At 44.0% G+C, this 14,481-nt stretch overlaps 1 protein-coding gene across 4 annotated transcripts in view; it reads right to left on the bottom strand.

The window, feature by feature from the left end:
* SLIT1 (slit guidance ligand 1) overlaps positions 1-14,481 on the bottom strand; it is a 178,784-nt gene that overhangs the window by 141,474 nt on the left and 22,829 nt on the right. For all 4 annotated transcript variants that reach the window (XM_081550601.1, XM_081550609.1, XM_081550594.1 and 1 more), the window contains exons 3-4: positions 14,405-14,476; positions 9,017-9,088 (exon numbers count right to left, since the gene is read on the bottom strand). In XM_081550601.1, the coding sequence (XP_081406727.1) occupies positions 9,017-9,088; positions 14,405-14,476 (144 nt within the window). The remainder of the gene's footprint in view (positions 1-9,016; positions 9,089-14,404; positions 14,477-14,481) is intronic.

The raw sequence follows: 14,481 nt of genomic DNA, 5'->3' as shown, positions 1-14,481 counted from the left end.
GAGCAGGGTTCAAATTCAACTCAACCCCTTGAACAAGTCATAAACCCTCTGAGCTTGCACTGCTTCATCTGTAAAAGGGAAATTCACTGATTTTCTGAGCACCTACAATGTGCTATGAGCTTACACCTGATAAGAAAGGAAGTTACACCTTTCTTTAATCCCCACAACAGCCTGTGAGGCAGACATTATCTGGTAGAAGAACCTCGGGGCTCAACAGGGTTCAAGGAAGTGCCCCAACATTATTTATCCAGTGTTGACTTTAATTCAGACAACAGAAGTTTTCCACTGCGTATAAAAATGGGAAAATCTCCTACCATAAAAATAATGACTCTGGGACTTCTTCCCTGGGCATCCAGTGGCTAGGACTCTGTGCTCATGATGCAGGGGGCCAGATTCCATCCCTGGTTGGGGAACTGCCTCGACTAAAGGATCCCGTACACCGCAGCTAGGACCCAGTGCAGCCAAATAAATAAATAAACATTTTTAAAACTATATACTCTTTTTGTTGAACACTTGGGAAATATAAACATGAAAAAGTCACCCAGAGGTAACCCCTGTTGGCATTTTGTAGTCATTTTCCTGTGCACCCTTTAGAGTGATTTGTTTAGTGATCTTAGTCAAAACAAGTTTGCATCCTGGCTTTGGTATCACAAACATTTATCTGCATCACTCTATGTCTTTCATAAAGGCCACTTCTGAGGAGGATATAAATATTCCACCAAGTGGATATACCAAAGTTTACTTAATCACTCCCCCAAGATTGAACATTTTGGTTATATTCTTTTCAATATTCTATACTTCAACATTCTAAATTATGCTGCAGTGAACATGTTTGTAATCATATTTTATTGACCTTACAGTCAATCCCCAAATGCTAGATTTCTACATCAAGGTTTAAGCCCATTTTCAGACTTTTCTTGGTCCCTTCAAGGCCTGGTGTCTATTTCCAACCCAATTACCAAACCGCTCTTGGTCCAAACCAATTATCTCTCTGGTCCTGAACGTGGAAAGAAATGGGCTGACTAACCCACCAACTGGAGAAACGTTAGTGAGGAATAACCAGCCACAGGATTTTAACTACTGGAAGTTTCACAGACAAAATCAGTTGAAACGTGGGCCACACACCACTGGACAGGCTTTGTGACAGCACCTTACCCTGCACACCTGGTCTCTCATTTTCATGCTGATATAGCATAATGACCCCTCATGAAAAAAAAAAAAAAAATCCATGACTTGTTCCAGGTGAAAAGGATTAGTAACAGATCCCTCAAAGGAGAAGAAACGTCACCAGACGAGAGACCAGAAACACCAAGCCCTGCGCCCCCTCTTACCCTCCTCCTAGGGGGGGCCCAGAGTGTGACTGCACCAGACAGTCCCAGTGCCCCCAACTCATCCCCTTGGCCCAGGGGTGAACGCCTGACCGAAGATGGGCCAGTCGGATTCTTTCCCTAGAAATCTGGGCTGGGACCACAGACGCAAGGGGACCTAAGCTCCAAGGTCACAGGAAGTAGGAGAGGCGTGAATATGGTGGCCAACCAAAGTCACCGTGGAACTGAGATGCTGGTCAACCTAGGACACTGGTTTGCCGGGAGCAGTGGGACAATAAAGTAGATGGTCAGAAAGAACTAGAAACACCCCTCACACCTCTGATCCCCACTGTGCCTCACTTCCTGTCAAGAGGAGCCCATGAGTCTGCTGCTGATGCCCTTATAATACCCCAGCCCACCCCACCCCATCTCACCAGCCTGCAGGTCCTGTTTCTGGAAGCAGGAATGCCCAAGTGCTCCTCAGCCAGACCACTGGGAGAGTAAACAGATGTTTGGAATGCCAGATGCTCAGGTCAGTGGATTGGGGATGAGAAGGATGGAAAAAAATATTAGCAAGTAAGTCTTTAGGCACTTGCTCCTGTATCCTTCCCTATAACCATCACCAGGGGAAAAAATACAGGGTCCAGACACTAGGGACAAACATCCAGATTGATAAAAAGTTTTGTTTAATCATTTCCCCCTCAGCATGTACCCTTTTTGAGATGACCTGAGCTGGAGAGGCATCAGGAAGTACTGTCCCTGGTCATGAGTTCAAGCTCTAGACTGATCTACGTGGGGAGTGCTGCAAGCAGTCCTCCCCAAAGTCCCATCGGCCTGCACACCTGTACTTACAGGTGGGCTTAAGAAATATCAAGAGGAAACAAAATGACAGTCTACAGACTGGGAGAAAATATTTGCAAATAATGCTACTGAAAGAGATTAATTTCCAAGGTATACAAACTGTTCATCTAGCTTAATATAAAAAAAAGTCCAATCAAAAAATGAGCAGAAGCCTTAAATAGACTTTTTTCCAAAGAAGATATCCAGATGGCCAACAGGCACATGAAAAGATGTTCAATATTGCTAATTATCAGAGAAATGCAAATCAAAACTACAATGAGGTATCACTTCACACAGAATGGCCATCGTTAAAGAATCTATAAATAATAAATGCTGGAGAGGATGTGGAGAAAAAGGAACCCTCCTTCTACCCTGTTGGTGGGGATGTAAACTGGTATAGTCACTATAGAGAAGCGTATGAAGGTTCCTTAAAAAAATACTAAAAATAGTGTTACCATATGATCCAGCAATCCCTGGGCATATATCCAGAGCAAACTCTAATTCAAAAAGATACATGTACCCCAATGTTCATAGCAGCAGTATATACAATAGCCAAGACATGGAAGCAAACTAAAAGGCCCATCAGTAGATGAATGGATAAAGATGTGTAGATATAGTTAGTTAGTGTTAGTCGCTCGGTCGGACCCTTTGCGACCCCATGCACTGTAGCCTGCCAGGCTTCTCTGTCCATGGGATTTTCTAGGCAAGAACACTGGAGTGGGTTGCCATTTCCTTCTCCAGGGAATCTTCCTGACCCAGGGGTAGAACTCAGGTCTCCTGCATTGCAGGCAGATTCTTTACCATCGGAGCCACCAGGATATACAACAGAATACTACTCACTCATTAAAAAAAGAATGAATAACTGCCTTTTGCAGCAACATGGATGGACCTAGAAATTATCATATTAGGTAAAGTAAGTCAGAAAGACATTCTAGGAATCAGCAAACTAAAATGGACTGGAATGGGTGAATTTAACTCAGATGACAATTATATCTACTACTGTGGGCAGGAATCCCTTAGAAGAAACGGAGTAGCCATCATGGTCAGCAAAAGAGTCCAAAATGCAGTACTTGGATGCAGTCTCAAAAAATGAAAGAATGATCTCTGTTCATTTCCAAGGTAAACCATTCAATATCATGGTAATCCAAGCCTATGCCCCAACCACTAATGCTGAAGAAGCTGAAGTTGAACGGTTCTATGAAGACCTACAAGACCTTTTAAAACTAACACCCAAAAAAGATGTCCTTTTCATTATAGGGTACTGGAATGCAAAAGTAGAAAATCAGGAAATACCTGGAGTAACAGGCAAATTTGGCCTTGGAGTACAGAATGAAGCAGGGCAAAGGCTAATAGAGTTTTGCCAAAAGAACGCACTGGTCATAGCAAACACCCTCTTCCAACAACACAAGAGAAGACTCTACACATGGACATCACCAGATGGTCGACATTGAAATCAGATTGATTATATTCTTTGCAGCCAAAGATGGAGAAGCTCTATACAGTCAGCAAAAACAAGACCCGGAGCTGACTGTGGCTCAGATCATGAACTCCTTATTGCCAAATTCAGACTTAAATTGAAGAAAGTAGGGAAAACCACTAGACCATTCAGGTATGACCTAAATCAAATGCCTTATGGTTATACACTGGAAGTGAGAAATAGCTTTAAGGGACTAGATCTGATAGAGTGCCTGATGAACAATGGACGGAGGTTCGTGACATTGTACAGGAGACAGGGATCAAGATCATCCCCGTGGAAAAGAAATGCAAAAAAGCAAAATGGCTGTCTGAGGAGGACTTACAAATAGCTGTGAAAAGAAGAGAAGCAAAAAGCAAAGGAGAAAAGGAAAGATATTCCCATTTGAATGCAGAGTTCCAAAGAATAGCAAGGAGAGATAAGAAAGCCTTCCACAGCAATCAATGCAAAGAAATAGAGGAAAACAACAGATTGGGAAAGACTAGAGATCTCTTCAAGAAAATTAGAGATACCAAGGGAACATTTCATGCAAAGATGGGCTCGATAAAGGACAGAAATGGTATGGACCTAACAGAAGCAGAAGATATTAAGAAGAGGTGGCAAGAATACACAGAAGAACTGTACAAAACAGATCTTCATGACCCAGATAATCACGATGGTGTGATCACTCACCTAGAGCCAGACATCCTGGAATATGAAGTCAAGTGGGCCTTAGAAAGCATCACTATGAATAAAGCTAGTGGAGGTGATAGAATTCCAGTTGAGCTATTTCAAATCCTGAAAGATGATGCTGTGAAAGTGCTGCATTCAATATGCCAGCAAATCTGGAAAACTCAGCAGTGGCCACAGGACTGGAAAAGGTCAGTTTTCATTCCAATCCCAAAGAAAGGCAATGCCAAAGAATGCTCAAACTACTGCACAATTGCACTCATCTCACATCATCTATGGGGTTGCACAGAGTCGGACACGACTGAAGCGACTTAGCAGCAGCAGCAGCAGCAGCACATGCTAGTAAAGTAATGCTCAAAATTCTCCAAGTCAGGTTTCAGCAATATGTGAACCGTGAACATCCAGATGTTCAAGCTGGCTTTAGAAAAGGCAGAGGAACCAGAGAACAAATTGCCAATATCTGCTGGATCATCGAAAAAGCAAGAGAGTTCCAGAAAAACATCCATTTCTGCTTTATTGACTATGCCAAAGCCTTTGACTGTGTGGATCACAATAAACTGTGGAAAATTCTGAAAGAGATGGGAATACCAGACCACCTGACCTGCCTCTTGAGAAAGCTGTATGCAGGTCAGGAAGCAACAGTTAGAACTGGACATGGAACAACAGACTGGTTCCAAATAGGAAAAGGAGGACGTCAAGGCTGTATATTGTCACCCTGCTTATTTAACTTATATGCAGAGTACATCATGAGAAACGTTGGGCTGGATGAAGCATAAGCTGGAATCAAGATTGCCGGGCAAAACATCAATCACCTCAGATATGCAGATGACACCACCCTTATGGCAGAAAGTGAAGAAGAGCTAAAAAGCCTCTTGATGAAAGTGAGAGAGGAGAGTGCAAAAGTTGGCTTAAAGCTCAACATTCAGAAAAATAAGATCATGGCATCTGATCCCATCACTTCATGGGAAATAGATAAGGAAACAGTGGAAACAGTATCAGACTTTATTTTGGGGGGCTCCAAAATCACTGCTGATGGTGATTGCAGCCATGAAATTAAAAGATGCTTACTCCTTGAAAGGAAGGTTATGACCAACCTAGACAGCATATTAAAAAGCAGAGACATTACTTTGCCAACAAACGTCCACCTAGTCAAAGCTATGCTATTTCTAGTAATCATGTATGAATGTGAGAGTTGGACTATAAAGAAAGCTGAGCACCAAAGAATTGATGTGTTTGAACTGTGGTGTTGGAGAAGACTCTTGAGAGCCCCTTGGACTACAAGGAGATCCAACCAGTCCATCCTAAAGGAGATCAGCCCTGGGTGTTCATTGGAAGGACTGATGTTGAAGCTGAAACTCCAATACTTTGGCCACCTCATGCGAAGAGCTGACTCATTGGAAAAGACCCTGATGCTGGGAAGGATTGGGGGCAGGAGGAGAAGGGGACGACAGAGGATGAGATGGCTGGATGGCATCACCGACTCGATGGACATGAGTTAGGGAGTTGGTGATGGACAGGGAGGCCGGGCGTGCTGTGATTCATGGGGTCACAAAGAGTCGGACATGACTGAGCGACTGAACTGAACTGAAGTCAGAAAGAGAAAGACAAACATGCTATGATATCCTTTATATGTAAAATCCAAAAAAAATTATGTAAATGAACTTATTTACAAAACAGACTCACAGACATAGAAACAAACTTATGGTTAATTACTAAAGAGGATAGCAAGGGGTGGAAGGAGATATAAATTAGAAGTTTGGAATTAACATATACACACTACTATATAAAAATAAACAACAAGGACCTTCTATGATAAACCATAATGAAAAAGAATGTATGTACGTATATATATATATATGGGTATAACTGAATCACTTGGCTACACAGTAGAAAGTAACATTGTAAATTGACCACACTTCAATTGTTCAATGGTTATAAAAGAGAGGAGAGCTACAGAAAACAGTCTCCCTTCATCCAGGCCAGCTATGCTCCTGGATAAGGACTGGCTTAGTTAGGGACTAGACAGATAGATAGATAGATAGATAGATAGATAGATAGATAGACATAGATCGATCGACATACACAGTATCTACATACACAGTAGAATATAATTCAGCCATGAGAAAGAAGGAAATCCTGCCATTTGTGACAGCATGGGTGGACCCCTAGGTCCAAAGACAAATACTGCATGGTATCACTTATGTGTGTGTGTGTTAGTTGCTCAGTCGTGCCTGACTCTTTGTGACCCCACAGACTGTAGCCCACCAGGCTTCTATGTTCATGGGATTTCCCAGGCAAGAATACTGGAGTGGGTTGCCACTTCCTTCTCCAGGGGATCTTCCCGACCTAGGGATTGAACCTGGGTCTCCTAGGCAGATTCTCTGCCGTCTGAGCCACCAGGGAAGCTTGGTATCACTTACGTGAGGAATCTAAAAAAAAGTCAAATTCATAGAAGCAGAGTAGAAAGGCAGTTGCCAGAGGCTGTAGGATGGACAAATAGAGAGAGGTTGGTAACAGAGTACAGTCTAATGTATGACATGATGACTATTGTTGATAACACAGTCCTAACATAATTGGAATTTACTGAAAAAGTAAAACTTGAATACCCTCAATAAAAAGATAAATATGTAAGATAATGGATACGTTAAAGAACTAGATGGAAGCAGGGGGCCTTTCATCATGTTTATGTATATTAAATTATCACGGTACACACTTTAAGTAATTTCAATTTTGTTTGCCAATTATACCTTAGCAAAGCTGAAATTTAAAAATAAATTTAAAAGTTTTTAAAAATAAAATAAATGATGGAGGATCAAAGCAGTGCCCAGAACTTCATAGCAACAAGGGATCTGTTCCAAACCCTGAATGGTGAAGGGCATCCATGTGACCAAATGGAAGGAAGTCAAAGCAGGTGAATAATGCTGGGAGAGTAGGGGCCAATGTGCAAAAGGCCAAGAGGGCTTAAGAGAAGAGAAAAGAAAAGCACAGAAGGGGACCAGGAGAAAAGATGTACAGGATGAATTTTTGCAGAGAGTTAAAGCTGTGATAACTCTCTTAAGAGGCAGCTCAGAGAAAGGACAGAACAAGAGAAAACCAGAGATGCTGGGGCTCAGTCAGGACAAGGCCAGCTGCCCACCAGGGACCAGTAGCTGCATGGACCTTGTGTGCAAGAGATGGCCTCCAGGCTAAGGGGTTGCCTAGGCTGCTGGGAAGGATCTTGTGCCTTCAGCCATCAAGGAAAGAAAAGTTAAGCCACCCTGGATGTGCCTGGCATCAAAGGGCCAGCCTACCAGTTATAGGGGGGCTGACAGAGAAGGCCCAGCTTGAGCCCAAGGGTGGCAAAGGCCAGCATAAGAGATCCTCACTGAGGGGTCATCTCCGCCTCTATGGAGAAACTTCCAGGTCAGAAGAAGGAAACAGGAAGTGACCAGAGACACCAACCTGGACAGAACTGAAAGTTAGAGCTCCACCCTACAGACAAAACCTGGAAAGCAGGATCCATGAGAAATTCTGTGGCTGCCTGCAGGCCACTGGGCTTACTCAATCAGGACAGAGGTGGAAAGAACCAGCCATATTTAATCAGAGGAGAGAGATCAAACTCCAGGCTCCACAGGCACACCTCTCAGCACTCTGCACCCACATGGTGCCGACCCCCACCCAGCCCCCACCCCTTGGTCTTACCCATTGCATCTCCTTACTTACCTGCACTGCCACCTACATGGGGTCATATAAGCTTCTTTAGGGAAGAACCGGCAGCCCAGTATCTCACACAGTGCTCTGCTGGGCACGCAGAAGGTCCAAACCAATGGTTTTTTAGGTTTGTTAATGATAACTAAACCTCCCAACTCAAAATTAAAAAACCTGAAAACCTCTCAAAATTGAACAAAAGTACTGTACTTGATGGTTCTAGGTGCTTACAGAAAACAAATCTAGAAAAATAAAAATGTATTAAAAGCCAATTTAGGGCTCAATTATACCTTAGCATAACATTTAAAACATTTAAGAAAATGTTTCTAATATGCAGATGTGTCCAATAATGGAATTGGCTGCCCAAGGAGGTGATGAACTCCCCACTGGAAGTAGCCAAGCAAAGATGAAAAGAGGATGCAGAAGAGATCCCTTAGGTAATCTCTAAGGTCCTGTCCAACCCAAGATCCCACAACATGAAATGTACAGGAGAACAATTACAGACATATCTGGTAAATCAGGAAGCCACAGAATTGGCCACTACATGTTAAACTTGAAAGAAGCACATTTACAACAAGTAAAAGCATGACTTCATGCCATGGTTAACAAGCTAGCAGACCTCATTACTCTGAGTTGAAAATAGATCCAAGAAGGACTTATTTGAATGAATAAACATTCCACCCAAGGCAGGTTACCAAAGGCAGCAAGAGATGCATGAGAACAGTCCTCCCTCTAAAGTCTGGCATCACGAATGGCAGGCGTGCCCACCCCAAGAACATCACCACACCACACTGTCAGGGGCAGCACACAGAACTGGACAGACTACCGATTCTATCAAGTGCTTGCCATGGAGAAATGTCCCGAAAAGCACTGCAGAAAGATGGCCTTAGATCACCTGGACGATGCCTGCCAGGTGAGGAGTGTGGGGGTCACAGTGATGGGAATGTGCAGGCCCCACTGACCACACACTGCTCCCCCACCCCGACAGGGCACGGGATAAGATCACAGAGACAGCTTTCATCCATGGAGCGTCACTCACAGCCTCGACAGAGCCTGGTTATTCTGGAACAGCAGCTCTGGTAACGTGTGCAGCAGGTTCCGGTTGAGTCGCCTGAAAAAGAGAAGAGAGGAGAGGTTGGAAATGGCCCAACTGTCCAGGAAACCCAAAAGACTTTTCCAAAAGCACAGGATTCAGAGTCAGAGGTCCCAGCATTCAAATACTAACGTGCCACTGTGTAACCCCACGGAGTCACCTCCTCTGAGCCTCAGTTTCTTCATCTGTAAAGTGGGAAATCCATCATCCAACTTTGGGGAGGATAAGAATAGAACATCTGAAAGCCCCTCAATGGAGGACCTGACATGTCTTGCTGCTGCTGCTGCTGCTGCTGCTAAGTCACTCCAGTCGTGTCCGACTCTGTGCAACCCCATACACGGCAGCCCACCAGGCTCCCCCGTCCCTGGGATTCTCCAGGCAAGAACACTGGAGTGGGTTGCCATTTCCTTCTCCAACGCATGAAAGTGAAAAGTGAAAGTGAAGTCGCTCAGTCGTGTCTGACTCTTCGCTACCCCGTGGATTGCAACCTACCAGGCTCTTCCATCCATGGGATTTTCCAGGCAAGAGTACTGGAGTGGGTTGCCATTGCATTTTCTGGACATGTCTTGGACAGTCAGAAGGAAAGAGCATCTTTCCTTCCATTATTCCCTCCATGCCCATCATTATCTTCACTTTAGATTTCCAAGTCCCTGTATAACGTATCAGGCACTGATTCAAATGTTATCTGTTTGTGAACTGGATATCCGACTACCCTTGAAATGTGAGATATACCCTAATGGGATAGGACTGACCATAGGGTTTTGATTCTTTATTGCTTTCATCCACATTTGGCTCAAGGATGATTCAACAATTTTATTGCTTTAGGTCTTTATTTCAAATATCATTATAGATTTTTAAAATTATTTATGAAAATGCATGCTTAATATTTTTAAAAGCCTCAAATAATAGAAGAGAAAGCATTAAGCCACCTGAATTTTTCTCACTCAACAATTTGTGGAAGTCTGTCCATGCCAGACAGGCTTCCCTGGTAGCTCAGACTGTAAAGAATCTGCCTGCAAAAAAAAAAAAAAAAAAAAAGAATCTGCCTGCAAAAGAGGAGACCAGGGTTTGATTCCTTGGTCGGGAAGATCCCTTGGAGAATAAATGACTACCCACTCAAGTATTTCTGAAGAATTCCATGGACAGAGGAGCCTGGCTGGCTATAGTCCATGGGGTCACAAAGAGTTAGACACAACTGAGTGACTAACACTTTCACACTTTCACTTTCTTTTCCATGCCAGACAATAGAGAATGACAAATCTATTTTTAATTATGTTACTTTTAGTACATCCGTCATTTCTAATTCTTCTATAGTTGGAAGATTATTTAGTATTACAGGCATAGGCAGGAGTAACAAGTCTGGTTTTGGAATGTGGCCTTATAAGACAATGCAGAAAAAACTCAGACTTGTCTGAGGAAGGCAGTGAAGTTTAACCTGACTCATCTGGACACCTTAGGTAACCAATTCTCTGACACTGGAGTGCAGGATTCCTGCCCAACAGCAGGGGCTGTGGGAAGTGGTGGGGAGTGACATCTATGAAGTATGGAACTTTGGCACTCACACTGTGTCTGTGGACCACCTGCAGGGGCATCACCTGGGAAGCTCATGGGAGCAGTGCATCCCAGGCTACCCTAGAGCTGTTGATTTGGGCTCTGCATCTCAACCAGATCCCCAAGTGATCTGAGTGCACATCAAGGTTGAGAAGCACTGGTGTCAAATGCAGCTCCGATCTTCTAGTCTACTGTGTGTGGGTGCTCAGTCGTGTCTGACTCTTTTCGACCCCCTGCACTGTAGCCCACCAGGCTTCTCTGTCCATGGAATTTTCCAGGCAAGAATACTGGAATGGGTTGCCATCCCCTCTTCCAGGGGATCTTCCTGACCCAGGGATCAAACCCGAGTCTCCTGCATCTCCTGCATTGGCAGGTGGATTCTTTAGCACTGAGCCGACAAGGAGCCCCTGGTCTACCATATATTTTGAATTTCCCACAACCATCTCCTTTAATAGCTCTAGAGGATAGTAAACCAACTGGGCAAAGCTTTCTTCTCCTGGAGGGAGGAGGAAATATAATTTGACGAGCTCAGTCTCATTGGTCTGTGGTTACCTCCTAGGAGGTCACCTTTTCATCTGACATGCGAGAAAGGTACCATTTTCCAACACAGGACAGTTAGAGTTACTATCTTAGACCAGCTGGAAGAAGTTTACTCTAAAGGGCAAGCTCCTAGGGAAACACATCATTGCCTTGGGGGGAACAAAGGACCACCAATATAATCCTTAAAGCAACAGGAGTAGATATCAGATCACTCCAATTTCCTTAACCTCGTCCAATAAATTAATCCTATATTTACACTGCATGGTAATCACTGGGTTTTGTTTTGTTTTGTTTTCCCCCAAGACTTTCTCACTTTCCTGGCTTCAGTTTCTGAAAAACACTTAAAAGGAACAGACATTCAACTGCTAAAGTGGAAAATCAAAGGACACCAAAGGAGGGACCTAGCATGTGAAGTGACCTGCAGAAAGCTAAGAAAAATGACAGTGGTAGTGAGGCCCTGCCCAGCCTCATTTTGTGCCAGGCACTGGGATAAATGCATTGTAGGCACTACCTTAGCATCGGAGGGGAGGCAGAAGGAAAAGGTGACTTTCTCTCTTTTGAGTACAAAGCGTGCACGTAACCTCCCATCTCCTCCCTGAAATGACCCCGGAGAAGGTTTGACCATCGCCATCTCACCATGTGGCTGGGCTCTCAGGTTCTGAGAATATGTTTGTAGGCCTGGTTGAGCTGTCTCTTTGATAGCTGAGGGAAGTGGGATGTCCAGAAGTGAATGACTCCCCCAAGTCACCACCAAGTGGGAGAAGTGGGTTCCGAAGCCCACTTTTCCGTGGATCCCTCCCCACGTTACACATGCTCCTCCCCCTCAGCCCACTCGGGGTGACTGAGTGCTCTGCCCCCTTCAGCATCAAACAACCAAACCCTGTGACCCACCCATCTTCACGGCTGGCAGCACCACCCACTTCTGCTTCTGCGCTCAAGTCTGTAACTACTTACAAGAACCAATCATGTCTGTTCCCAAAACTGCTTATGCCAGAGGTACTTACAATTATATAAATGAATGATGATTACATAGATGAATGAAATACTAGTGTGAAAAGAGTCATCTCTAGTCATCTCTACAAAAGCTGGTTGGCTGCCTTGGAAAGAATCAGTATAATGAAAGATACTAATTAGAGAGTTGTTGAGTAAAAAACTGGGGGTGGGGAGTGGCAGGGGGAGGTCATAAAAGAAATTCACAATTTTCCAGCCAGATTGCTTCCAAAGGCCCTTAAAATATCTTGCTCTGCCTTAAAGAAACTAAAAAGTAAAACACTGGCAAAAATTAAAAAAAAAAACAACACGGGGCCAGGTCAGCAAATGCATATTTATGTTTTCACATCAAATGAATGGCTTACAGTATGGATAGTTTCTATGACTCCCTACTTTATCCAGCTTTTATGATTAACTGACCCATCACTGGTCTCCAACAAGTCAGAAGAGAGGGTGTGGGCCATCCACAGCCAGCACTGGACTCCCCAGGGACAGAGCTGTCACACACCCCAGGAACGGCCTCCCATGCAGCTGCTGGTGACTCACCCAGGAAGAAAGAATCGGAAAAGGAAAGAAGGGACAAAAGTCTCCAGCTACGTGTCATGACTCAAAAAAGAGGGTCCTGCCCGCCCACGGGTAACGGCAGCAGGTGTGACGTGGGCCATAAGTCCTGACTAGACTCCCCCTCACCTCTTCTCCTCCCACAGGGCATGGCGGCCCCGAGCTGGAGCTGAAATGGGTGAGGACCAAATCACCCCAAGCAGAGAGGTCACGAGCATGTCTTTTGCTCTGAGTCTTGGAAAGAAAATAAACATGGGACGAAATATCTGTTGTAGCTCTGGGCTCCTTATGGCTCAGTTTTAGAGCTGGATAAGAAAAAGTTCAGCTTGGTTTTTCTCCAGGCTACAGGAAAGCAATGAGACAATCATCTTCTTTCCATTTACTTAATACCTCATTTTCTTTGAAGTAAAAGAGGAAAGTGAGGTATTAGATTACAGCCATTAAGAGCTCAGGCTTTGGCGGCAAAATGATCTGGATTCTAATCCCCTCTTCTGCATTTAATCACTTAATAATCATTTAATAAGGCAAGTGCCTTAACTTTTGTGCACCTCTGCTTCTCATCTGAACGACACCGCTGACCACAGTGTTGTTTTAAGGATTAAATGAGATGTTGGAGGACAAAGTATTTATCTTGGTGCCTGGCATAGAGTAAGGCAATCAATAAAAGCTATAATTATCATCATAAACTCATTGGGGGGAAAAATCCACAAAAAAGAAAAGCACAAAGAATAAAATTAAAGTTAGCTATTATCCCACCACTCAAAGTAATGAGAGTTAAAAATCTCAATTATTTTCTTCCTCCTGTATTCTGCACACATACAAGCTGATTTCATTTACACAAAAGTCACTTCCTCCCTTTTCCACTTAACATTATATTAAGTGTGGACACATTCCTATGGCCTTAACAGTTCTTCAAAAATGTGGTTTTATATCTTACATCTCCACCAGAATGGCTGTTTCCAACTTTTATTATATTTAAATAATGTACAGTGAATATCCTAATATATACACTTTTAGTCATGTTTCTGATTATTTCCTTAAAATAAAGTGGACTTGCTGATTCAAAAGGCATGAACTCTTGACTTTTGCAGCCAAACCAAAGCAGAAAAATGAGGCCAGTGGCCAACCCCACCTCACCTATACCACATTCCTTTTTTTTTCTCATTATTGCCAATCTGAAATGCAAAAATTGATCAAGAACTATTTTCAAACTCAAAAGCCCCCGAAGAAACAAAAGATGCAATCAGAAAATACCACCTTCAATTCTGTGCTGTGGCTCCAAGCACCCCAGACACTGCTCCTGGGGCGTCCCTGCGGTTGGTCCCCTGGGCACACCAGTGCTTCCTTTAAAGCCACACAAATCAGTGATTGGTTACATCTGGGGTATAAGATTATAGGAAGGAATTTCGCTTCCTCTGTACTGTGTGAATTTTTTGCCATGATGTATTTTCAGGGAAAAACAGCAAAGATCTCTGTGTTTAGAATATGGGGTGGGGACCTCTCCAGCTGTCTTTGCCATCATCTCACGATGACGCTGAGACCCCTTCCACGCTGCCACTGCCCCTGGCCCCCATCTGCAGGCAGAAGGCAGGCTGGGTGTGCAGCACTGGCTCCTCCCGTTGGGCTCAACCTGCTTCAGTCCCCTCTGCCAGCCCCCACCGCTCTCCTGAGCCAACACCCACAGATACTCACAGCCGCTCCAGCTCCTTCATGTCATCAAAAGCCCCTCGCTCCACCACTCCAATCTGGTTCTCCATCAGCTGCCTGGG

This window comes from Giraffa tippelskirchi, chromosome 2, assembly GCF_054371585.1.
Source record: "Giraffa tippelskirchi isolate mGirTip1 chromosome 2, T2T-mGirTip1v1.2.pri, whole genome shotgun sequence".
Lineage (NCBI taxonomy): Eukaryota > Metazoa > Chordata > Mammalia > Artiodactyla > Giraffidae > Giraffa > Giraffa tippelskirchi.
The sequence above is the reverse complement of the archived record's forward strand: the minus strand, read 5'-3'. Positions and strand labels throughout refer to the sequence as shown.